This window comes from Ceratotherium simum, chromosome 20 (genome assembly GCF_057802395.1).
Source record: "Ceratotherium simum simum isolate JZ-2026a chromosome 20, ASM5780239v1, whole genome shotgun sequence".
In the NCBI taxonomy this organism is placed as follows: Eukaryota; Metazoa; Chordata; class Mammalia; order Perissodactyla; family Rhinocerotidae; genus Ceratotherium; species Ceratotherium simum.
The window spans coordinates 45,448,461-45,473,762 of record NC_141919.1 but is presented as its reverse complement, the minus strand read 5'-3'; the positions used below and the strand labels follow the sequence as shown (position 1 = coordinate 45,473,762).

Sequence of the window (25,302 nt, the reverse complement as noted above, 5' to 3'; positions counted from 1 at the left end):
TTTTTGCTTCGTGAGTCTGGCTAAGTGTTTGTCAATTTTGTTTATCTTCTCAAAGAACCAGCTCTTTGTTTCATTGATCCTTTCTACTGTTTTTTTAATTTCAATTTCATTTATATCTGCTCTGATCAAACTTAGTTTCATGAAATCCAATATTTTTTTTAAATTCTACCATATCTGCACTCTACCAACTCAATTACCCGTAGAGATGGTTTCTCACATCAGAAAATCAACATAACTATCCTAAGAATATCGAAGGATTCAGCAGCGAGAAGGATATATGATAAAACAACAAAGAAATTTTTGTTTCGTTGTCATTAGAAAAAGCTTAGTTGACTTTTGGTACTTAAGTGCTTCCTGAATTAAATAAAGCATTTTTTTTCACCCATTTTTCAAGCACCTGTTATGTGCCAGGCATTGTGCCAGACTTTGGGCATACTGTGGTAATGTTTCTCCGGCTGGCTCTTGCTCGTGTGTATCACCAGATACAACTGGTAATTCCACTGGATGCCACCTCTCCCCTGGACCTTATCTTCTGCCAAGTTTCGTCATAGCTGAGCTACATCATCCAGAGCTGTGTGGAGCTTTGCAGCGACCTGGGGCGTGCTTGCTTCACATCTCTCTCCTTTTCTATGTTGCCCTCTGTTAGAGAGATACCCAAGTAAAGGGTCCCAGAAGCCTGCTAGCTCTTTACTCATATCTCTTCTCCAACTCCGAGCACTCCCATAAGAATGGGCTAGAGGATCTAAAAGAAAACCAGTGCCACACACAGGACCACCTCTCTTTGGTTGACTAAGGCTCTGATCCTGAGCATCTCTTCCTTTAGGAGAAATCCTCTCTGCTTCCCCTCATCCTCTTCTGCAATTAGACTCCTGGCGAGCTCACTCTCTAGTCCATCAGGTATGCCCAGTAGAGACCACAGGTTGAACTTAATTTATGAACCTTCGTTACACTGAAAAAACTTTGAAGTCTTTTTAAATTCATGCTTTTTTTTTTTCCTGATGCTTGTGTCATTTTAATTATGAATGTTCTTTAGCACTGAGAGGCTATCCATCAGTAATAATTAAAATTAAGAGAGGAGGTGTTAGGTAATTTTTAGTATCATGAAAAGCAATATTGGTGATACTGTCCATTTTATTTCTTGCCTTTATGACTCAGTATATGAGTTATTATATGAGAAATATGTGGATAATATTATCTATGCCTAGATCCTCTTCTAACTAAATATTAGATAATTTTCTCAATTGTCTGTAAGGTAAAAGATGGGTTTCATTGTTAAAAAATGTCTTAAGCAAAACAAATATTTTAAGTTTATAAAGAATATAGATCATAAAACCCAAAAAAGATGAGTTTCAAAAACTTTTCCTAAAGAATTATAGTTAAGATAGCCTATGAACCAGAACTTGCAGGATATTTGGGTTGAATCTTGGTATCTTGGATTCGTTTTTAACAGATAATTTGATTGCAGTTATCCAAAAGAACATACACTATTGTAAGGCTTTGAAAACCAAAAAGGTCTGTTCTTATTTTACTATCAACAGTATTAGTGGTTCTTTAAAATCCAGGGACCAATAATTCACATCATTTCATGAAAACGTATTTCTTAATTTTCAAAAAAAAAATCTTACAATGATTTATTTTTAAAAAGCTAAAAAGCATCCCAGTGCCAAAGTTAAAACATACTTCAGATTGAGTCACAAAGCTTTTGGAAACTCCGCCCCAGCGTTCTGACGTCACAATGTTCTAGCCAGTTAGAGGACCCGCTGAGCCAGAGAAAGGAGACGCGGAGGAGGCGCTGATTACTGGAGAAACCTTATCGTTTTCCCAATGAATTTTATATTGTTTCTCTTCTTATCTGGGGTTTTTTCCTCAGAGATTAGAGATACTACTCCCAGTAATGAAGGTGAGTAAGCAGTTAAAGCTTTCACAGAAATAGTAGGTGTGGAAGATGACCCATTATCCTAGAAAATTGGTACACGGCAATTTTCTCTAGGACGATGTCAAGTTAATTGTTGGAAATATGGTATAATTTAGATTTTAAATCTCTGCCTCAAATCCTTTGTGGAAAAAATGCAATCAGACAAAGAAAGTAGTAAAAGAAGTCAACATGCCCCGGGGCCTCCACATCCGCGGGTTCCACATCCGCGGATTCAACCACCCCGTGATCCAGTGCTGTGTACAATCCGCGGTGGGCTGAATCCGCGGATGTGGAACCCTCGGATTCGGTGTGGGCGGACTAAGGGACTCGAGCAGCCAAAGATTTTGGTACTAGTCCCTCCCCGCCCCCCCCGCCCCCCCCCCAGGGATGACTGTATTTCTGATCTATGGTGTGTCATCCTTTTTTTCAGAGCCTGAGATGATGATGCCTGTCGTTGAAGAAAATAGAGAGGAACCAGAAAATAAGGATAATACTCCTGCTAATGAGAAAACTGGCGATTATTACAAAGATATAAAACAATGTAGGTCTTGAAAGTTAATAGCCATACATATACAAAAGCTGATTGTACCGATTTATTTTTAACTCTTTTTAAAACTCCTACAATCACTTTATTTCCTGCTTCTTAAATTCTCCTTTATCTTACAGACGTTTCAGTGTGTAAAATGAAATTCTTATTTCCTACGACTTTTTTCATGAGATGTGATGGAGTTTAACAAGGTTCTCTTGATAATTGTCTATAATTAACATAGGGTTCATCATGGCATTATGGTTATTTATTCACATTAGTAACAGTTGACCTAATTCTATGGCCAAAATTTATTTGGAGGTGTCTGTCGGTTTCCTAGGGCTGCTGAAACAAAGTAACACAAACTGGATGGCTCCAAGCAACTGAAATCTATTCTCCCACAGTTCTGGAGGCCAGAAATCAAAAATCAAAGTTTCGGCCTTGCCAGGTCCTTGCCAAAGCTTCTGGGGGAGGATCTTGCCTAGCCTCTTCCGGCTTCTGGTAGCCCCTGGCATTCCTTGGCTCGTAGCAGCAGAACTCCGGTCCTCTACCTCTGTTTTCATACAGTCCTCTACCTGTTTTCACACAGTGTTCTTCCTGTGTCTCGGTGTCTAAATTTCCCTCTTTTCTTAAGAACACCATTCATATTGGATTAGGAGCCCATCCTGCTGCACTGTGACTTCATTTGAACTAACTATATCTTCGATGACCCTATATTCAAATTAGGTCCCTTTCAGAGGTACTGGGGGTTAGGACTTAACCATATCTTTTTTAGGAGGGACAAAATTCCACCCACAACAAGACAACTTTGAGGTGTTCGGAAGGTCCGTTAAACCTTGGTTTATTTACCATTCCTCATATGGGCTTTCTTTCTATGTCCTTATAAGGTCCACCATTCTAAAAAGTGAAAAGTTCATAAGAAACTCTCGTTAAAAACAAAAAAATTAAGGGCCCAGCCTGGTGGCGTAGCGGTTGAGTTCACGCGCTCCGCTTCGGGGGCCTGGGGTTCATGGGTTGGGATCCCCAGTGCCAACCTATGTACGACCCATCAAGCCATGCTGTGGTGGCATCCCACATACAAAATAGAGGAAGATTCACACAGACGTTAGCTAAGGGCCAATCTTCCTCACCAAAAACAATAAATAAACAAAAATAAGAAAAATTAAGATTAAATCTAATTATCCTGGGATCTTTATTAACATTAATCAAAAAAATAGAAATATAATCAAGATATACATATATATATACACTCAAGCACTTTGGAAACTATAATACATAAGTTGTATTTCTATTTTTTCTTTGATGAATCAATATCCCTCTTTTGTATGTGAACAAAGTCCCTGAAGCTCAGAGAGGTCAATTGCCAGGTTTCATAGCTACCAAGAAGTGGAGTCAGGAGGGGTGTCTAATCTACCCACCACCAGGCTGTCTCCACTGTGCAAAATGGTGCAATCATTTCCTTTTCAGGTTCTATCTCTATTTTGTATTAACTAGAAGGTAAATAAATCAAGAGCCTAATGATTACCTTGATTAAAGAAAAAAACATCTTTCTTACATCACACACACACACATATATAAAAAACATAAATGGGATCACACTAAAGAATTGTATTATGAATTGCTTTCCTCATTTAATATCTCTGGAGCTCTTTTCACATCTACCTCATTATTTTTAATGGCTGCATAGTATTCCATAAAATGATGTTCCATAATTTATCCCCTATCCTATTAAAGAATTAGAATTATGTGCAGTGTTTCCCTTGTACATTCTTCTCATCTACACTTGATTGTCTCTCTCTTTCAATAGATAGCAAGTGCTGGAATTGCTGAATAAAGGGTGAATCTTTTAAAATATTGATAGATCCCACCAAATTGCCCTCAAAAAAGTGTGTACCAATTTATATCCCCCAAGAATGCTCCAGAATCTCAGATACAATGAATATTATTAATCATGTTTTGTGAATAAGAGAAATTTTCATTACTGTTTTAATTTGTACTCTGATTACCTATGAAGTTGAGTATTTCTCTGTATTTATTGTGCATTTTCATTTCTGCTTTTGCGATTTGCTTGTTCATATCCTTGGCCCATTTTTTTATTAGGTTGTATTTTCATGGTTTTGTAGGGGCTCTTTTTATGTTTAATATACTCATCTTTTCTCTACAGGAAAAGTAACAAGTGTTTTCTCCCAGGCTGTTGCTTATCTTTAAATCTGCTTAGATCTCTTAATCAGAGATAATTTTAAATTTTATAAAATCAATTCTTGATGAATTTCTTTATAATTTCTACCTTTTGTATCTTGCTTAGATAGATCTTATCCAATCCAAGATATTAAATTATGTTCCTAATTTTTTGAATAATTTCATATTTTTGTTTTTAACTCGTAGGTCTTAAACCCAATTATTTTTGTATATGGCATACAATAGGCATAAAACTTTATATTTTTCAAGGAGGATTGCCAAATGTCTAACACCAATTCCCTACTGATGTGAAACTCACATTTAATATAATCTTAAGTTCTCATTTGTAATTGGGTCAATTGCTGTCTTTTTATTGTTTCTTTGATCTGTCTTTCCCTGCAAAAATACCACAGTATTTTAATTTTTGTACTTTCATAACTCATAACATGAATGTTGGGCTGTGACTTCCTTTCTCCATAGATCTAGCTCAGAAATTCCTCAAAAATTCTGATACATTAATGGCAGTTTTTGCGAGAGTGTGTGTACTGGGGGGAATGAATATACGTGTATGTATTAAACACATATCTACATTCATGTGTGTGTAAAATTTTCTGTCATTTCATAAGATTTTGGAAAGAGGAGACATGTATGTACGTTCAGCCTGCCATCTTGATCCAATTTACTTTGACTCTGGTTGGGTAGATATGTCCATTAGTTTTGAATTGCGGTCAACCCCACTGACAACTCCTCAGAGCAGGATTCTTTGTGTGCAGCTGTAAATGTGAATGTAGATGGGAGACCTTGATTGTTACTGAAGTACATGCTTTTCAAGCTGAAGTATTCCACAGTCTAACAGAAGGTTCAAGGGCAAATGAATGCCTCTTACTTGGCTTATTGATAATGTCAATACAAACAGTGATACTATTACACATCTATAAATCTACTTTGGCACCTGTTTTGCACTTATATATGTTTTTCCATAATTTCTTCAATAATTTCTTCTCAGAAAGAGTCATTTAGTGTAAAGATACTAGTTTAGCTTTTTCTCCAATGAATTTTACTTTTGACCCTTCCCCACTTCCTTATTTTGTAGATGAAGAATGTCTCAAATACTTTATTATTCTTTTTTCTTGCAATTAGTGCATATGTTTAAAAAAAATCAGATGAGGAAAAATGTAAAGGATAGAGCTTAGCCAGCCACTGAAAATTTTTGATCTTACATTTTCAGATGTGTTCACCACAGAAAATCCCAATGGCACCCAGTCTGAAATATCCGTGAAAGCAACAACTGATCTGAATTTTTCTTTTAAAAACTGTAAGTACTGAAAGGCACCCTTGCAAATATGAAGAGCCCTTAAAGCAAGGTTTCACAACAGCACTAGAGGGTATCCGGTGGGAAAAAGGTCAAGGAGTCAGTTCCTAAGTAAGGAGATTCTGTGTCCATTGCACTGATAAATTCAGAAGGCAAGGAGATTCTTACATTTCTTAGCCTTCTATTTTTGGTTTGCGTGGAAAGGAAAATTAAATAATAACTAAATTTAGGACTCTAGAAAATTGTATGTCTTTCTTAGACCTACATTTTTACTCTTTTCTGCTTTATACCTTCAGCTTCAAATGTTATTTTTCCCTTTTTGCATCTTTCCACCAAGTGTAACTATTTGATAGATAAAACTGTTGCCGGCACGTGACTTAGGAGACCATTAAAAGTCTCCAAAGTACATATACCACATCTTCCACTTGCAGTGTCAACAGCTCATATTTATGAAACACACAAGCATAAAACAGAAGACAAGGAAAAGAGGATGAAAGAGGGAAGAGAATGTTTCAGGCTATGGCAGTCTCAGTATTGGGTCTCAGTATTGGGAAAAGCCAGACTTTGTAATGCCTAATCATTAATAGAGCTAGTTGACAATAACGGAATATTTTGAGCAATTCCAAACCTTGGGACATAAATGAGATAGGGACATTTCAAGGGCATACATCAATTAACAAATCACTCACGGGAATTTTATTTGTACAAAGCTAATAACATCTTGAGTGGTTTAGGACAAGACACGAGGAGCCAGCTCTTAAACAGACCAGGCACCTCAAATTCCTTTAGGAGATGGATCATTGAGGGCCGTGGGACCCAGGGAAGAGATTCCAGAACTCTAACTTCTTGTCAAAGAAAGTTGGATGGGATAAGAAATTGTTGTCATTTTAAATGTGGATCTTACAGAGGGAGACGTGCTGACATGGTGGGGGCATTCTAGAGGAGTCAGTCCCTCAAGGAGATGGAAATCTCCAGAATAATTTTGAGTAACGATTCTTTTAGTCCCTAAAACTCTGAGGGCAAGGAGAGGAGCTGAGGCAATCCAGATGCTTTTCTCCAAAATAGAGTATGAGGGTTGCATAGCAGAATTTAAGGATTACTTATCAATTGTTCAAGTCCTGCCTGCATCAGTGTCAACTCTGGTAAGGGATTCCCCTTTCTATCCTTTTTTTGCCAACAAGATACCTGTAATGGCACTGTTTATAGGCTCAGTCTGAATTAATTCTGCCTCCCTTTAGAACTCCTCCTATACTGGGATTGCCTGTACTTCATATGGAACTTTACTGACTCCTGTATTAAGCAAAGTTAACTATAATGGCCAACTTCACGGCGGAAAAAAATGGTTCTCCAGTCACAATTGTTCCCAGACACACTTATTGACATACCTCCAGAGCAACACATTATAGACTGAGATATATACTAAATAAGGCCTGAAAATCCTTGATTTGTAGCCCCAAAACTTGATATCCAAAATCCTGTTTTGAGTGGTTAACATGCATATGTTTCCAATTTACAAGGAGACTGACACTGCCTCCCTCTTTGGTGCCACTACCCTGACCAGCAACCAAGCAGCCCTGGGCTGAGAACATCACTTCAAGGCCCGTGCCAGGAACCATATGAGGCCAATGTGTCTCACCCAACAGATCTTCCTTACCTCCAAAGAAAGCTTGGGGCCCCACCCTTCCAGCTGTTTCTCTCTCTTGCAAATTATAGGCATATTAATCCCGCCTCAGGCAACCCATTATCACAAAACCTTTATTCCTCAGTGCCTTCTTCTTTCCCCTGCTTTATCTCAGGAAAATGTCAACATCTTTCTTTTTGGTTTTTTTTCTCTTTCCTTTTCTTTGTTCCATTTTTTAGCTTGAAAATATGCCTAAGCACAGATGTTGAATCAACATTTTTACATGCTGATGATCCATTATCCCTTTTCCTAGATAAACTCGTCAACAAAACAACTACACCGCCTCCTGGAAGAGTCACCAATGAAGCAGAATATTATAACGAACCCATTGAAAAAAATATTCAAAGTATTAAAGTTACTACGCTGTAGTCATACCTGGAGCATATCATTATATGACTTAAAACTTTAAGTTTCACTCCTCTGAGTATTTCGTAAAGTAATAGCATGCTTAAAGAATTTGTACTGCCTCAATTCAAAGTCACTCTAAAATCTTTTAAACAGTGAAAATCTGAGAGGCAGTTTTCAGATTTACCTGACCAGGGATGGGAAATGAGCTCTTTTAAAATACAATTTTATTTTAATAAAATGTATTACATTTATATTAAGTAGATATCTACATTAAATATATAAATATATATACAACATAAATTTATATTTATATAAATATACTTAATACATTTTAATATAATTTTTTAATAATAACGTAAAAATTTCTACCTGCTTGAGGAATAAACTTGTCTCTGCTTAGAGTCAATTATTAGTGTTTCCTAAGATTATTTTGCTGGTGGGGTTGGGAGTGAGAGCTTGAAAAATCAAAATCATCATTTTACTTTCCTGCCAAGAATATTGTTCTTTATAAAATATTTGTGAAACCCTAACAACACAGGGTGGCTTTCCTCTAAAGTTTTGAATGAGTGGTTTAATTGAAGACAATGGACCTGTCATTACATGAAACCCTATTTTCTCCAGTTCATGCAATCCAAATATGTTTCTAATATGATTACTCTGAATTAGTTTGCATCTTTAACACTACTACAAATATTTTTAAAAACGTATTCACTTTTTTGATATATTTAAAGAGAGAAATTTGATCATCCTGGTATCCCCCTTCTTAAATATCTTTAGTAATTTACTACTAGGTTTGGGGTCATGTTCTAACTTCTTAACTAGGCATTCAAGTCTGAAATGATCTGACTGTTCAAGAACTTTCCAGGCTCATCTCTGGTCACATTCCCCATCCACATTCTTCACTCCAGATTACCCAAAGCTCTCAGAGCTTACCAAACCTGCTCATGACTCTGAGTTTGCTCACAGTGGAATGACCTCTCCCTTGCCTTGTTTGCCTGGCAAACAATCTCCAGACTCTAAGCCCATATTGGAGCATCATCTCCCTTTTGAAGGGTTTCTGGACTTTGCAGGTTGAATTAGGTCCCTCTGTGAATACCACCTGGGCTTTTCTATTACAGCCCTCATTATCCTGCAACATAATTAACAGCGATTCTTGTCTGCCTCCAGAATTGAGAGTGTTGCTTGAGCATAAGGCCTGGGTCTTGGTCATTTTCATAACTTTAGCACCAAGCACACGGTCTGGCACATGGTAGGACCTCAAGATATCATTATTAAATGACTAAACTAACAAACAATGAATGAATGTTCTATCACAAATTTACTAAAGCCAAATTACCTTATTTCATTATCCTGTTCTATTTTGTTTTTTAAACAGAATCAACCAAGGGTCAAAATGAGCCTGAATTTTGGACAAATTTAGCTAAAGGTAAACTCGTAGTAGTTTGGTAGCTGTGAAAATGTTCTGGCTTTCTAAAGTCTTATGTAAGAAAGCCAAGATCAGTGTAAATAGTTCTAATACTAAGAATTAGTAAGTCAACATTTTGCTGCCATTATTACACGTAATAACAAATGCAAAACAAATCCAGAAAGTTGATCGTGTCACACATTTTCTGCTTCTCCCCCCAAAAGTTTTATTCTCCTACAAATGTTGCAATCTAGTCATTCAATATATTTATGATTAAAAATTTTAAATAAGACTCTTGCCCAACATGGTCACTCTTTCTGTTTGGAGCAGTATGCACACACATGGAGATGCATGAATCAATGCAAAGTAGATATCAAAATATATGCATGCATGTATAAATGCAATGTGTATATTATTATGTATGCATGTACAAATGTAATATATATATCATATATAGATGCACACATGTATAAATGTAATTGATGTATCACACACCATATATGCAAGCATTATAAATGTGAAATAAATACCATATTCAGTCAATCCTCTTATTTGCAGATTCTGTACTTGTGAACTTACCTACATCTGAAATTTATTTATAACCCCCAAAATCAATACTTGCAGCACTTTTGTGGTCATTTGTGGACATGTACGGAGCAGCAACAAATTTTAATTGCCCGACACTCACGTTCCAGCCAAGGTGGAACAGGGCAACACTCTGGCTGCTTTTCTCAGCTCTCCTACTGTAAATAAGTGTCCTTTTTGTGGTCTATTTAGTGCTACGTGTTTTGCATTTTTGTGCTTTCTGTTGGTGATTTTGCTATTTAAATTGGCCCCCAAGTGTAGTATAAAATCCTGGTTAGTGTTCCTAAGTACAAGAAGGCAGCGATGTACCTTATAGAGAAAATGTGCATGTTAGACAAGCGTGGTTCAGGTGTGAGTTACAGTGCTGTTGACCATGAGTTCAATGTGAATGAATCAGCAATATATACTAAATAAAAGTGTGTTTAAACAGAAACTCACATAAAACAAGGTTACGTATTGATTGGTTGATGAAAATGTGACCAGGGAGAGGCTCACAGGAACCTATCCCTGTATTTCCCCTATGAGCAGCAGTTCAGTATTCACTAATTAATGTTCACGTGACTTTATAGAACATAACTACCATGAATAATGACAATAAATTGTATATATTTTACACACACACACAATAATTTTAGTAAGTGAATTTTGTTTACCATAACACCCAATTTATTGTTTTAACAGCTTTAAATGCAACAACCAATGCGGAGAATGGAGAAAAAGATCAATTATTTCAACCAATTCCAAGTAAGAACAAAATACTTCAATTGAATGGATACTTACATACATTTTAGTGTCTGCAGGGTTCACTGTTTTCTCTAGTAGGGTGTAGTGTAGGTAAAAGGGTAGCGTGGCGGCTAACACCGTATCAGATAGGACACACACTGATTTAGGAAAGTTGTAGTTCCTAAGAATTGTTCTCCAGTTACCATATTGAAGATGACTATTTCCATCTTCCTGTTTTGTAATTTATATTCCTGAAACAGATAAATCAAATGGAGGAGGAGGCAAGTGAATAATTTAGAGAATGTAGTTTTTTTTTAATAGAATTTTTTTCAGAGCAGTTTTAGACTTATAGAAAACTTGAGCAGAAAGTATAGAGAATTCTCCTATATTCTCCCTGCTCAGTTTGCCCTATTATTAACATCTTGCATTGGTGTGGTACATTTTTTACAATTTATGAGCCAATATTGATACAGTATTATTAACTAAAGTCCATAGTTTACATCAGGGTCCACTCTTGGTACAATTCTAGGGGTTCTGACAAACGCATAATGCCATGTGTCCACCATTACAATCAGACAGAACAGTTTCACTGCCCTAAAAATTCCCTGTACTCTACCAATCCATCCCTATCTCCCCCCAATTCCTAGCGACCACTGATCTTTTCACTGTCTCCATAGTTTTGTCTTTTCCAGAATGACATATAGTTGGAAACATACTATGTAGTCTTTTCAGACTGGCTTCTTTTGCTTAGTAATATGCATTGAAGATTCCTCCGTGTCTTTTTGTGGCTTGATAGTTCATTGATTTTATCCATTGTCTGGATATACCAGTTTGTTTATCCATACACCTATTGAAGGACATCTTGATTCATTACAATTTTTTGCAATAATGAATAAAGCTGCTATAAACATTCATGTGTAGGTGTCTGTGTGGACATAAGCTTTCAGCTCATTTCGGTTAAGTACCAAGGATCATGATCTCTGAGTGGTATGGTAAGACTATGTTTAGCTTTATGAGAAGCTACCAAACTGTCTTCCCAAGTGGCTACACCATTTGGCATTCCCACCAGCAATGAATGAGACAGTTCCTGCTGCTGAATTGCATAGTTCCGTTAATGGATTAGTTATATTTATCTGAGTAAAAGAACTCCTGATTTGAATGGAAAATTTTATGACAAGGCAATATATTAATTTCCCCCAAACCTCAGTCCTACAAATAAACCATTGAAAAAGAAATGGCATCTCGTAATACATCTAAGGACTGTCACCTCAGTTTTGCACTACACTATTTGACAACTACAGACACTTGCCTTGTGGGGCTTCAAGAAAATGGAGTAAGTCTTCTTTGTTCAGAAAAGTTATATATATGAATGATCATTGCTGTGTCACTTTAGAAATATTTTGTCTTTCCACATAATTAAAGCGAGCATGACTGATTTTCTATCATGTCTTGAGCACAAACTACATGCCAGGAGCTTTCCATACATTATCATGTTAGTCCTCACAGCAACTCCATGAAGTTGTTATTATCTCCATTTTACAGATGAGGAAACTGAGGCTTAGCGAGAAAACCTGGCTAGACTGGTCATTACCTTTTCTGTAATTTCCAATGGTTAGGAATTCCAAACCCTTCTGTAGTTTTGACCATCACCTTGATAAATAAAATGTACTACAAGCACACCTCTTTACAAAAATGCTTTTAAGGAGTAACAAAGCCATACAGGAGCACAGCCCATTTAAACATAATTAGTTCGATTATTCCCCAAATAATCTGCCTCAAGTCAAGATATCAGTCATTGACAACCGTGCACATTTCACTCCCCTTGATCTAAGATCACGCTTTGACAATTACAATTTTTAAAAATCAGAGAATATAGACATGGAAGCTTGTCATTGCTTATTACCAAAACATCATTACTGAAAAAATAAGGAAAACTTTTGGAACTTTTGGGTGGGAGGAAGTTGGGGAAAAGGGGAGAAATATCAACATGGTCATTTAAAGTCACCATTACATAAATGTCTATTAAGTCAGACATATATTTAGGAAAATATAAAATTTGGCAGTAAAGATATATTTTCATTAATAGATTTAGTAAAATGACTTTTGACATCTCTAGATCTGGACATGATTTTTATTATATAACTTATTTCAGAAAGTTAAATAAGTTTCCATTTCTTTTTTTAATATCAAGTACACTAGGTTTGATCTCAGTAATAAAATGGCAAATTCAGTTCTTAAGTCTCATGGAGAAAGCATCTAGGACACCATTTTTTTAGCTTAAAAGAAAAATTAATGCATGGCCCAACAGTAGAATTGCATCTTTCTCTCCCAAAGGACTAATGCCTTGTGTGTAAGTTCATCACATTTTTAATAGTAGTCTCCTCAGAGTCTTGAACTGGTTTTTATTAGCCAGGGAGGAAGTCTGCTACAGACATATTTTAACATCTAGTAACCTGGGTTTGAAACCAGATTTTGCCACTTACTACGTATGTGCCATGGGCAATTTCATAAGCTTCCGTGATCCTGTACAATGGATCTAAGGACAGCTCCTCCAGATTGCTGTGAAGGTTAAACAAAAAAAGTTAAATTTACACAATGTTATAAACCAACATGACCTCAATTAAACAAAAACCTGTAAAAAACAAGTTGAGAGTACTCAGCCACGGGGAGGAGCCTGTAGCCTTCTCCTTTGCATTGCATGAGGGTAGGGGGAATGAGCGGAGAATCTTCTGGATGGTGAAGGCTTCCCTGCAGTTGCTTTGCAATCTTTACTCCCCAAGATACAGATACTGAGCACAGTTACTCTTTTCCACTGCATTTTCTTTCTTTCCCCTCAGACTCCGATGTGAATGCTACAAATGAATACAGACTGGGAGAGCTACAGGAAGTCAAGTTAAAATTAATGCTGGGCATCTCGTTGATGACCCTCTTCCTCTTCGTCACCCTCTTGGCAATTGGTAGTGCCATGCTGTACAAACTGAAGACGCTGAAGTAAGTCTACAGACCTCTGGAGTCTTCATAACGTACATGAAGCTCTCACCCTCCTCACTTTAGTAGATTGTCAGGAAAATGTGACTCCCAAATGTATCTACAATGTATTCAGTTGGGCTCCATTTCCCCTATTTGGAAAGGAGCATGGGGCTGTACCTCAGGGAATAGCCTATTTGAACTTTTCCCCAACATTTTCAATAGTCTCCTAGAGATAGAAATAACCCCAGTCAATTGGAAAGGATATAGAGAATCTAGATATGCATCCTTTTTGGATAGCCTGAGAACAAAAGAGCTATGAACTCTGTTCTAAATTACACATCTGTTTAGGGTCTAACATTCTTCATTCATTTGTATATTGTTATACCAAGTAACCAATACATGGACAGAATTCATACGTTGTTTTAATTTTTGTGGTGCTTTTCTAAGTTGAGTTAAGCTGCAAAGTACATAATTAAAAACAAATCTTGATATATGTTTTCTTTTTCAGTCAGAAAAAGACATTTGAGAGTGAATACTCCGTCAACCCAGAACTGGCAACTCTGTCTTACTTTCATCCATCAGAAGGCGTATCAGACACATCTTTTTCTAAGAGTGCCGAGAGCAGCACATTTTGGGGCACTACTTCTTCAGAAATGAGAAAATCAGACACAAGGTCAAAATCTAGAACAGCGGACATGGTTTCCACAGCCTCAGATGATACAGGCATGAATGATGAGTCAGACTTAATTCAGAGTGAGGAACCAATCGAGGAAATCCCCCCCAATGAATAGACAGCTTTAATTTCTTGTCATAAAAAAAGCATCTTTCTTTGTGATTCACAGTCATGTCATGATTTGGAAACTCTGCTGAGACATTTAAATTTTCTGGTGTCTTAAAAGAAGGATATAGTCAATAAAATTCTCTCAGCTATAAAAATTATTTAATGGAAAAACTACAAGGAAATAGTTTAAGATGTAGAAAACTCATCACGTAAAAATAGTCCTGGAAATTGACTTATGGAAAGTATTCACTCTAGACTGGTTCATTTTTGTGTGTGTGTGAGGAGATCAGCCCTGTGCTAACATCTGCCAATCCTCCTCTTTTTTTGCCAAGGAGGACTGGCCCTGAGCTAACATCCGTGCCCATCTTCCTCTATTTTATATGGGACGCCACCACAGCATGGCTGAACAAGCGGTGCGGTGGTGCACACCCAGGATCCGAACTAGCAGACCCTGGGGCCACCACAGCAGAACGCGCACACTTAACTGCTTGCACCACCCAGCCAGCCCCCCAGACTGGTTCATTTTTAAATGAGGACATTTAGATATTTACCTCACCTGGGGCCATTTTGAGGCTGTTCAGGGTAATCACCACTACCTATACCCCTCCCCACCACCAAAGCAAAAAGAACACACCTGTTCATGTTTCAGTAGCAGAACAGTTGTTCCATATCAATAGATGAAACTAAGTTAGTACCAGAGACTCCTAGCATTCTTGAACTGTGTAAAAGTCATCAGGGCTGCTGTCATGGGACAATAAGAATAAGAAAAAGTTTTTTCCATTTCTAAAGTATCCATAACCATTTGAGATAACATGATGTTCCAGAAGAAAAGAAAGGAAGAAGGGATCCCAGCATGTAATTTTCTAGAGGGCGATTTCATGGGATTTCCTTCTCTCTTCCACCAAGGATCCAGGCTCATGCTCTGTTGAATGAAAAGCAAAGCATTTCAAAGACTAACTTGAGTTATTAGTGACTTATGAGGCCATCCATCCCAGGAGTATTTCAATTTACAAAGAAGATCAATGGAATAGGGATATTGTTTCCCTTTTAGGAATTAGTTTCAACTGGAAGGATTTTAGTGACGTGCATTGGATCTTTTGTGGATATGTGTGGACAGTGGGGAGGGGGAGAACTTAGGTTTCATTGCCATCCTAAATTCTCACTTCCTTTATGCTAGGCACTTTGGTACATTATATCCCATTGAATTCTACCCTATGAAAAGCAAGTTTATTTTACAGATCAAGAAACGAAAACTCAGGTAAGTCAGATACCTTGCCTAAGATTACCTGCTAGAGAAGAGCAAAGGAAGATGTGCTTCCAAGCTGAGGCTCTCTCCATGATCCATGAAGGTTAATAGTCAAACTTATAACAAAAGTCAAAGGATGTTGTTTGGGAGCTAGGTAGGCCCTGCATCCATATGGCAGGAGGTTCCTTCACTCAAGGGTTCTTTCAGCTCTTGGGAAATGGTTGTCCCTACCTCTAGTGTAGGTGTCTAGGAACCTCCTTTTCCATGGAGGACACAGACTTCACACTCACCTGCCACTCCCCCTACCATCCAGTCTCAGAGTCACTCACTCCCCACTTCCTCCCAACTCCAGCCCCAGCCTCACCATTGGTTGGGAAAGCTTTGAACCTCCACATTTCAGTAGCTGTGGACTATGTAAGATGGGACCCTTCAGGGAAAAGATGCAGCAGGGCAGGTGCTCACCTTTGCCTGATCTTGCCAATAGCATACATAGTTTCTGAGCCAGTGGGGGTGGCCTTGAGCATAGCCCATGCTACCCTCAGTGGGTTACTTTTGCCATTTTCCGTGCCCTTTTGACAGCCCCAGGGGGCGGTGCCAGCGTTTGTACTGCCAGTTCAGGCACCAGGAAATGCAGTGGCAACTGAGCAAGGCAGGTGGTTGCAGCTGCTTGGAGGTGCTGCAGGTGCAGGGGAGCCTTGTTGAATCCATGAGTGAGAAAGGGCTTGTGGGAAGAACGTCAGGTGGGCTTGGGGAGGGGTTGACTACCAACCAGTTGCACCTTTTTTCTCCACCCATCCTTGGGAGGTGCCAAGAATTTTCTTGATTGGAAATAGGTAGCAGAGTCACATTTGAATCACATGGCTTGTCTCCAGTACCAAAGCATTGTAGAGGGAGAAAGTTAATCAGCATAGATTACTATGACTACAATGGCCAAAAGAGACAACCATATTTTTAAAAATTGGCTTGCCATCCTCAGTTGGCATAGCTTGCAGATACCACTGTGGGGACCACTGTAAGGTACGATCAAGGTATTGGGGTGGGAGCGACAAGAAGAACGTCAGCTAGTCCTTACTGGTGTTTTCTTCTCCTCCAGTCTAGAAGCGAGGAGAGGGTCATACAGCACAAGCTGGTGTGTGTGTGTGTGTGTGTCTTCTCACTTGCCCCTGCTGACCCTCCGTGCCATCACTGCCTTTCCTGAACAGGTTCTCTGGACCTGTTTCCCCTGAAAGGACATAATAAACCCAGTTCCTTTTTAACCTGTCTGTCCCCCATTCTGAAACACTCTCGTACTTCCTTTCTCTGCTGCCCATCATCTGCCTCTTCCCCAGCCCTCCGAGAGGGAATTTGGTCTGTTTTCCTCTACTTTACTTAACGGCAATTTCTACAGAGTGGCTCTGATGGGCAAGAGAGAAACAAGGCCTTGCCTTAGGAGGAACCAAGTTGTTCGAATCCCCACCAAGAAACCCTCCCGAGGACCAGAAGCCTTAAGTGCTAGTCCTTATTCCCTCTTTCTTCCTCCTTCCCACAGAAAGTGTGTTCTGAGATACATGTTCCGAATGGTGAGGGTGCCCCGGGGGGCCTCTTTGGGGGCGTTTATCGCCGGCCTTTTGGGGGTCACACAGTTCCTGAAACCCCGGGGAAGGGAGGGTCCGAGTGACATTCGGGAAGATGGTTGGCGCGGGCTGGCGGTCTGTAGAGCATCTTTCTGGGGGCGGGGTAGGAGGACGCCCGCCCCAGTCTACGTGGGTGGTCCCGCGCTGCCCGGGTCGGGGCGGGGCCAGAGTCACGCAGCCAGGGGAGGGGGGAGGAGCATGCGGTGGGCGTGTGGTCTCCTTATAAGGACCTGCAGATGCCGGCTCCTGGGAGCGCGGGATCCCCGAAAGGAGTGCACAGGTTTGCTGGTCGTAAGATGCACGTGCGTGGTCTTTTCCTTTCTCCCTGTCGCCCATCTCTAGCGTGGAGTTACTAGAAGGGGGTTTCCTGTGCTCTGGTGAAAGGTGGTGGGGTGGAACTCTGGTTGGGGCAAGGAGTATTTACAAATCAAAAGGAGCCGGTCCCAGTCACCTCTAGCCTGAGGGAAGATTGTATGTGTGCCTTCACACTTCAAAATTAGCCCTCCAAATCTAGCTTCTGATGGAGCAAAAAAAAATTTAAACTTGTGACATGGAGGGAAAATATCACTTTTTTCCCCTAAAGCGCCCCCAAAGCACTGCTTAAACAGCTCTTCCTGAATCATGACAATCAAATAAAACGCAGCTTATGCCAGAATGTAATTCTGGCTGGGTATCCAGAGTTTACTCCACTTTCCAAGTTTATTTCAAGAGAAACTAATTTCCAGGCGTTTATGTTTGGATCTTAGGATAATTCTCATTCTTGTGCCTGCTCTTTGCCTTCTCCCTCCTCCATCAAAATGACATACACCTTTGTCACACAGATGTTGTTTTGGATTTCAATCGAGTTAATTTCTTAATAGAAAACGAATGGTGAATAGGAAGGCTATTGAGCCAGGAGAAAGCTCATTGTGCAAAGAGCAAACGTGTGTGTTATCAAAACATGTAGGTTATCTAAAGTAAGTTTAGAGTTTTAAAAAGCGTGATTTGGACCCCATCTCATATCTGAGATCTCTCATTTGGGAGAAGGGGGAAGGGTGTAAATTACCGTGTAACTGATATAGGAAAGTGTACATTGGAAAGAGGGAAGAGGTTGTGATTTCCTTGGTAAAAAGTGAGGGAGGAGCTGCCAGTGTGGATCCAGCTGCTCTGGAGTTTTGTTGGCTTTTTTAAGTTTTTTATGGTGGTTGGTGGGGGATGTGTTTTATTTTGTGTTTGAGGCATTCTGTAGAACATCAGGGCTCTTAGTGAGAATGTGGAGACCCACTAAATTAAGGAAAGACTAGTGCTTTAAATAACTTATGACAGAGGAGAGGTATTGGTGTATGAGACTATGTACAGTTCTGTGTAAGTAGCATTCACCTATTTGAACTGTTTCCAAATTGTCACTGGTTGGTAAATAATACGGTGAATAGTGTATATGATCCGTGTCACGTTTGACACAGCCTAATAATTATGTATAAACCTGGGCTGTCTCACTGATATGTAGTCACTCTAGTGATAAGGTGCAAATGTACTTGAATCCATTGTGGGAATGAGCTAGACATTTGAAAGACTTAAACAATGATAGTCGTTGACTTCTCCTTCTCCTTCCAAGAACTGCTCAGTGAGTAAGCAACTCCCTGTGTTTAAGGCTGGGTTTGGAAGAGTTAATGTCCTTCTGATAGGAAACTACTTGTCCAGGATATTCTAGAGTCTGCATTTCATCTTAAGTGATTTTTACAGATAAAACAAAACTCGTCTTCCATTGACAACACTAGGCACAACTGTGGAAGAACTGGCAAGAATCAGCAAAGAAATGGAGTCAGTCAATACTGAGGTTGAAGAAAAGCAGAAGAGGCTCTCCCAGTTTACTTCAGCATTTGAAGAACTATCGCGAAGCCCTATGGCCTCCTTTAGTGACACAAATGTGAGACAAGATTTTCCTGAAGGGAGCCTGCTCCCAAGGGAAAAGTGGAAGGAACCATCCAAGAACAAAGAGAGTCAGCCTAGGAAGTATGCGATGGACCACGAATGTCCAGCAGCTGATCTTGAGCGTGATCCTGTGCTCGATTATCCTGCAGGGCTGCTAGAGGCGTCTGAAGCAAAGCAGGTTGAGACTGATGCCCAGCACTTCTGCCGCTTGAAAAAATCTGCGGGTGAAAATTACTACAAGTCCCTGGAGAGCCAAAGACCTTATGTTTCCCCAATAAGAATTAAAATAAATCTTCAAGATTCTGATGAAGATGACCTTGTAATAGATGTACCTCCAGTCATGCCTACTTCTAAGAAATCTAGACCATTTAGAGGCTTCAAATATCAGAATATGGATGAAAGGCTACATATAATGCCCCCGGAGAAAAGAAACCTTCAAATTAGTGGCACAGAAGAGGAAAAAATAGATAAAACCCAGCTAGCCACACAAATAGATGATGACAATAACAAATTAGAACCACCCAAATCACTCATGAACACCACACTGGATATTAAAAGTAACATAAAGATGTATAGTGTTAAAAACCACATTTCTAGGATGAGAAGCTTTGATGAGAAAAAGTATGTCTGTATTTCAGAAGAAAGTATATGTTGTGCACCTCTCAGTGACATAGAAATACAGAACAAAAGTCATAATGAAAGTTATGCGAAGAGCAAAAAACACATGAAAACAATTGATGATACTCGAAAAGAAGAAACTGAATGTCGGTGTTCAGCAAGCCAACCCCAAAGTTCTTATTCAGGTGAGCGTACAAAAGACAGTGTGCTGAGCGTGCAAGACGGTAGTCGAGACTTCACTACTTGTGAAGACAGTAAATTAGTTGAATTTGATTTTGATAAGGAGCATACTGAAGATGACACCCCCTCTGATTCGGATGACGCTCTGAAGGAATGTCTGCAAATTTTCAATGAGTTCACTGAAAGTCAGGCTTGGAAGGGAGAGGCTGCTAAGCAGGTTGGTCAGGTTTTTTTTATCCTTGTTTTCCTAAATCTGAAGGAATTTCCCTTAAATACATATGCTCTATATATTCTAAACTCTATAGGATACACACACACACATTATATAACATGTATATTATGTATATGTATATTCTAATACTTGTGATTAATAATATATTGGAATGACAAAGCAAAAACCTTGATAATTGGCCATAGTGTCTTGCAGACTTGACAGTGTCCAGAGGCCCTGTTGTTACATACGGTAACTGATAGTTGATTTCCCAAATTAGAGGAATCTTTTTTAGGAATCTCTGCATGTCAAATTATCCAAATTAAATTATTTTTTGTGAATTATTTCTTAGTAAATCGTGCCGTATTTTGTAGCTTGGATTCCTGTGGCTCTTCAGGAAACATGCTGATTTGCCTTTACTATGCTGAAATTGAATAATTCTTATCTTTTTCCCACTAGGCTTCAGGAAAGCAAATGGAACTAGATATGCCGTATTACCAAAACGTTTCTGGACCAAAAAGGAGAATTGCACACATTGCCAAGTTTGATGTAAGTCATTTAGTTCCTTTCCCCTGGGGCACATTGTTTTAAAAAGTACATACCTTGGCATTTCGAGCTTTAAGTATATTCTAGTACTTGTCTTGTTAGCCACCAGGGAGCACAAGTGAGCAGTCAATAAATTGATTCCTACTTAAACGAGCATTTTCCACATCCTTTGTTTTTTCCCACTATCTAACATTTTCATTAAAAGCAGGTATATTATTGCATAGGCTTTTATCCGTAAATTAATACAGTTGATCCTCATTATTTGCGGATTTTGTATTTGCGAATTCGCCTAGTCAGTAAAATTAATTTGTAACCTTAAATTTGTGACCTTAAATCAAACTCGTCGTGCTTTGTGGTCCTTTGTAGACATGCCTAGTGTGCGTGCAAAAAAATTGAATTGCGGGTTGAGCACCTTTCCCAGCTAACGTTGAACAAGGCAGCACTGGCTTCTTGTTTCAGCTCTCTTACTGTCTGCAAATGTCCTTTTCTCAGTACATTTAGTGCCATGTTTCTTGTAGTTTTGTGTTTTTACGTGGTGATTTCGCTGTGTAAAATGGCCTCCAAGTATAGTGCTGTCTAGTGTTCCTCCGAGCAAGAAGGCGGGATGTCCCTTATGGAGAGAGTGTGCGTGTCAGATAAGCTTCGTTCAGGCATGAGTTACAGTGCTGTTGACCGCGAGTTCAGTGGGAATGAATCAGCAATATATGCTAAATAAAGTGTCTTTGAACAGAAACACACACCCAACAAGGTTATGCATTGATTGGTTGACAAAAATGTAGTGACTGGCTCTGTATTTGCCCTGGGAGCAAGGGTTCAGGATTCGCTGATTCATTGTGTGGAACTCCATAGAACAGGACTGTGGTTTTTCAAAGTAATTTGCCTCTCTTGTAATTTATATTATAAACCCTGAAGTTCTTTTATGACAGGTAAAGAACTTGAAGCAGCACTGCAGTGAGTAGCATCTTCCCCCCCCGCAAAGCCCCAGTGGACAGCTGTGTGTCACAGCTGCACATCCTTCTAGTTGCTGCATGTGGGACGCGGCCCCAGCATACAGCAGTGCGTCGGTGCGCGCCCGGGATCCGAACTCGGGCCGCCAGCAGCGGAGCGCGCGCACTTAACCGCTAAGCCACGGGGCCGGCCCCTGAGTAGTATCTTTTTAACACAAAAGCACTTTTTAACACAAACTGTTTCTCTGCTCTCATCTCTTTGTTGCTTGTACTTGGTCCATACGAACGGCAGAATCTTCTGCGTGGCATAAAAAGAGTTGACGCTTCCAAGTCACAAATAAGAACCTGAATTCCAGTTCTTCACAGAATAGTTGGATGTCATTGGGCAAGTTATTTAATTTCTCTCAGCTTCATTTTCTTTATCTGTGAAATGGAGATGTTGACTGCCTGCCTATCCCAGGGTCAGATATATGAGTACTTACTAAACTAGTGTCTTTTTCCTTCTCTCTCTCTTATGAAGAAAGTTTTTTGGAGGCATTATTTCCCTTTCATTGTGAGTGCTGTGGTGTTTATAGTTTTCATTTACTGTACTATATAACTTCCCCCCTCAGATTCTTATATTTATATAATTGTTGGTTTCATCAGTGATTTTTTTTTCCTTAAAATAAATTCTTAGAAATGGAAGTAACTGGACAAAAGGAGATAAAGATTTTTAAGATTTTAAAAGTATGTTGCCATATTGCCTTTCAGAAGGGTCGTGACAATTACAGTTCTACACAGTCTCAGGGTTCCCTCCCCATAAACCCTTACCAAAAATGGGTATTATAATTTTTTAAAAACCTGTAAATCTGGGTGAAATTTTATTTCCTTGTTTTCTGTTGCATTTCTTTGGTTACTAGTCAAGCAGAACACATTTCATGTGTTCCGTTCTCTTGCTGTAATGAATGTTGCTGTGGCGAAGTCTGATGCTAGCCTGCTGTTTCTCTTTATGGGTCTCCTGATACTGTGCCTGGTTACCTAAAGGATTCTTTCTTTAACTTTGAATTCCAGTAACTTTGGTAGGACATGTCTTATTGTTAGCTGTTTCATTAACTTTTTTACCGGCAGACAAAGTGTCATTTTCCTATGAGATTTCATTTTTCCTCTTATTTCAGGAAAATTTTCTTAAATTATATACTTAAATAGTTGTTCAATTTTTCATTTCAGTTTATGTCTGGGAATATTCCGATTATGTGTGTATTGGATCACATGCAGTGTTATAAATGTAGCTAATTCCAGAGAGCCTCTGTGCAGAAAGTGAAATTATGAATCTTATCAATTCTTAAAATCAGTTTTCTTTGTTTTATGTTGATACTCCATAGGTTCCAACCAGTAAAGAGATCATTAGCCCATTCAGGGGACCAGTGCCCCCACTAATGAGTCCTGCTGGCATCCTCCCCGCCCGGCAGCAGACAGAGCAGATAATGGCTGCCGTTAGGAGTGGGCAGGCCTTCGTTGCTGCCACTTCAGAGCAGAAGAAAAGTAGGTTTGCATGTCCAGCCTCTCAGACCCAAAGGAGAGCCTCAGGAGGTAGGAGAAAATCTCGTTTTTTTAAAATCAATTATGTAAGAAATGAGATTTTACCTTATTTTAAAAAATATTTCCTATGAAGTCCATACATTACCAATTATAGTTGAGTCAACCACATGGAGCTTTACATGAAATAATATGATTAGCGTAATATTTAAATCATTGATGTTGTTTATCCCTACGTGCTAAGCAATAGATGGTGGGACTTTGCAAGCTTCTTACATGGAGCAAGTTGCTTTATAAATTGTCTAAATTTTTTCTTCTAGATTATACTGGGGTTGGTTACTGGGATTTTTTTGTATGTTTATATTTTGTTTTCTTCAAGAAAAAATATATATATTTTCAGCCTGTAAAGGAAATGTGAAATTTTGAATTGATGATTAAAATAAACTCTAATCATCTGAGGCTGATCTCGTTAAAATTAACCTTTTCTTTTTTCCTCATTCATTGAAATTTCTTAGAAAATTCACTTACATCGGACAGCCTTCATCTGGATGTAGTTCTTTCAAGGGAAAACCCAGTTGCAAAGCCAAGCAGGTCACACGTTTCTGTGAAGAGTATCGCTTCTTTTCCTGTAAAGGTATTATACACCAAGTCTGGAAGCCAGAATTTCATCTCGAATAACTGTCGTATCCTATCTACATACAGAACCCCTGGGAGAGTGGTTATAGTCTTCTATCTGAAGATCCCTAATTCGGATAAACACAGGACCTATTAGAGAGAAATTTTGAAGTTTTTTTGGTTACAGTTAGATATAGTTATTTTCATTTTATGATGGATTTGTGTCTCTGTGTCACTTTCAGCTATTTTGTTTATCCTATCCTTGGAAATATTAGACTTTTTTTTTAGGCTATGATTAAGCCTCCTTGTCAACTTTTTTCAAAGGGAAGTTTCACATTGGAATATACCTTTCAAGCGACACCCAGTGAGGGGTGTATATGTGTATGTGAGAGAGAAAGAGACAGACAGACAGACCATTGGTAAATAATGCCATCAGTGATGTAATAGCACCACCTTACCTCCTTCGTAATTTCTCTCCTACTTGTGGCAATGACTTTTTTTTTTCTCTTTACCAAGTATTCTTTAGCAGAAAACTACCTGCCGGTTTTAAGACTTTCTCCTTCCCTAAAATTCCTTTGTGCTACAAGGGAACAACTACCAAGAGGTGTAATACTGGCTTTTTTCCCCCCAAAAAGTGAGGCAGATTAACTCATTCTAGAATTCTCATAGTCTTATGAGTCCTTCAAAAGGAGTGCTAAAATTGTGTATAGTTGGGATCATTTTAATGTTGAGTATGTACAAATCCTTCATAAATTTTATTTGAGCATTTTTTTTAGTGAATTGGTAACTGAAGGACATTGGAACATATATTTGTTTTAAGAAGGGTAAACTGCAAACTTTCCACTATGCTGATCAGAGGACCAGATCTCAGCCCTAAAATTCTGGGTGTGGAACCAGTGGAATGATTAGATGAGTAATCAAGTCCACTGTAAGGGTGTATATACAGGTAGCAGCGCTCACTCAGCAGCTGCACTTCTCCCTTTTGTGCGTGTAGATAATTTTGTACCTTGTATTTATTCTACTTTTAATGAATTGAAAACTTGAAATTATTTTTTAATTTAATTTTGATCTAGAACTTACCTAATTACTTCTTTCATATGCATAGTTGGAATGTTAAACAGAAACACACCTGTTCTTCTTTTCTCTAATCAACAATTCTGTATTTAACAAGATGCCGAGATATAAGGTGGCTCATCGGAAGCAGGCTTTCATAACATCAGAATCCTCCTCCAAAGTTCCTGATGAAGTAAGACAACGCTATGTCAACCTCTTTTTTGAGAAGTATTTGAGAGTTTATAAAACAGAGGATGAGGCTTTTAGCAAGGTGAGTACTGATACTGTAATTTATCTGAAGATACACACACACACACTTAGAAACTATTGTATTGAATAAAAAACTCATGGGGCCCTATTAGCAAACAACTTTATTCATTTTCTCTCCACTGCTTTTGGGAAACCAGGCTGTGAGACCAGTTC

The 25,302-nt window shown here is 38.8% G+C and overlaps 2 protein-coding genes across 5 annotated transcripts in view; both read left to right on the top strand.

The window, feature by feature from the left end:
* The first annotated feature begins 1,808 nt into the window (after positions 1-1,808).
* EQTN (equatorin) lies at positions 1,809-14,434 on the top strand. Its single transcript, XM_087444223.1, has 8 exons — positions 1,809-1,900; positions 2,346-2,456; positions 5,848-5,934; positions 7,866-7,958; positions 9,336-9,386; positions 10,632-10,694; positions 13,511-13,664; positions 14,152-14,434. Exons 1-8 carry the CDS (start codon positions 1,825-1,827, stop codon positions 14,432-14,434), a joined length of 918 nt encoding a protein of 305 aa, XP_087300349.1. The 5' UTR covers positions 1,809-1,824.
* A 1,765-nt stretch (positions 14,435-16,199) lies between these two features.
* Positions 16,200-25,302, top strand: part of LOC147914449 (RNA exonuclease 1 homolog) — a 35,869-nt gene continuing 26,766 nt past the window's right edge. For 3 of the 4 annotated variants that reach the window (XM_087444696.1, XM_087444697.1, XM_087444698.1), the window contains exons 1-5: positions 17,508-20,209; positions 20,663-20,752; positions 23,058-23,265; positions 23,727-23,845; positions 24,998-25,150. In XM_087444696.1, the coding sequence (XP_087300822.1) occupies positions 19,079-20,209; positions 20,663-20,752; positions 23,058-23,265; positions 23,727-23,845; positions 24,998-25,150 (1,701 nt within the window). In that variant the 5' untranslated portion in view covers positions 17,508-19,078. Of the gene's footprint in view, positions 16,381-17,507; positions 20,210-20,662; positions 20,753-23,057; positions 23,266-23,726; positions 23,846-24,997; positions 25,151-25,302 lie in introns of those variants that run through there. The other variant, XM_087444699.1, reaches the window with a different exon arrangement.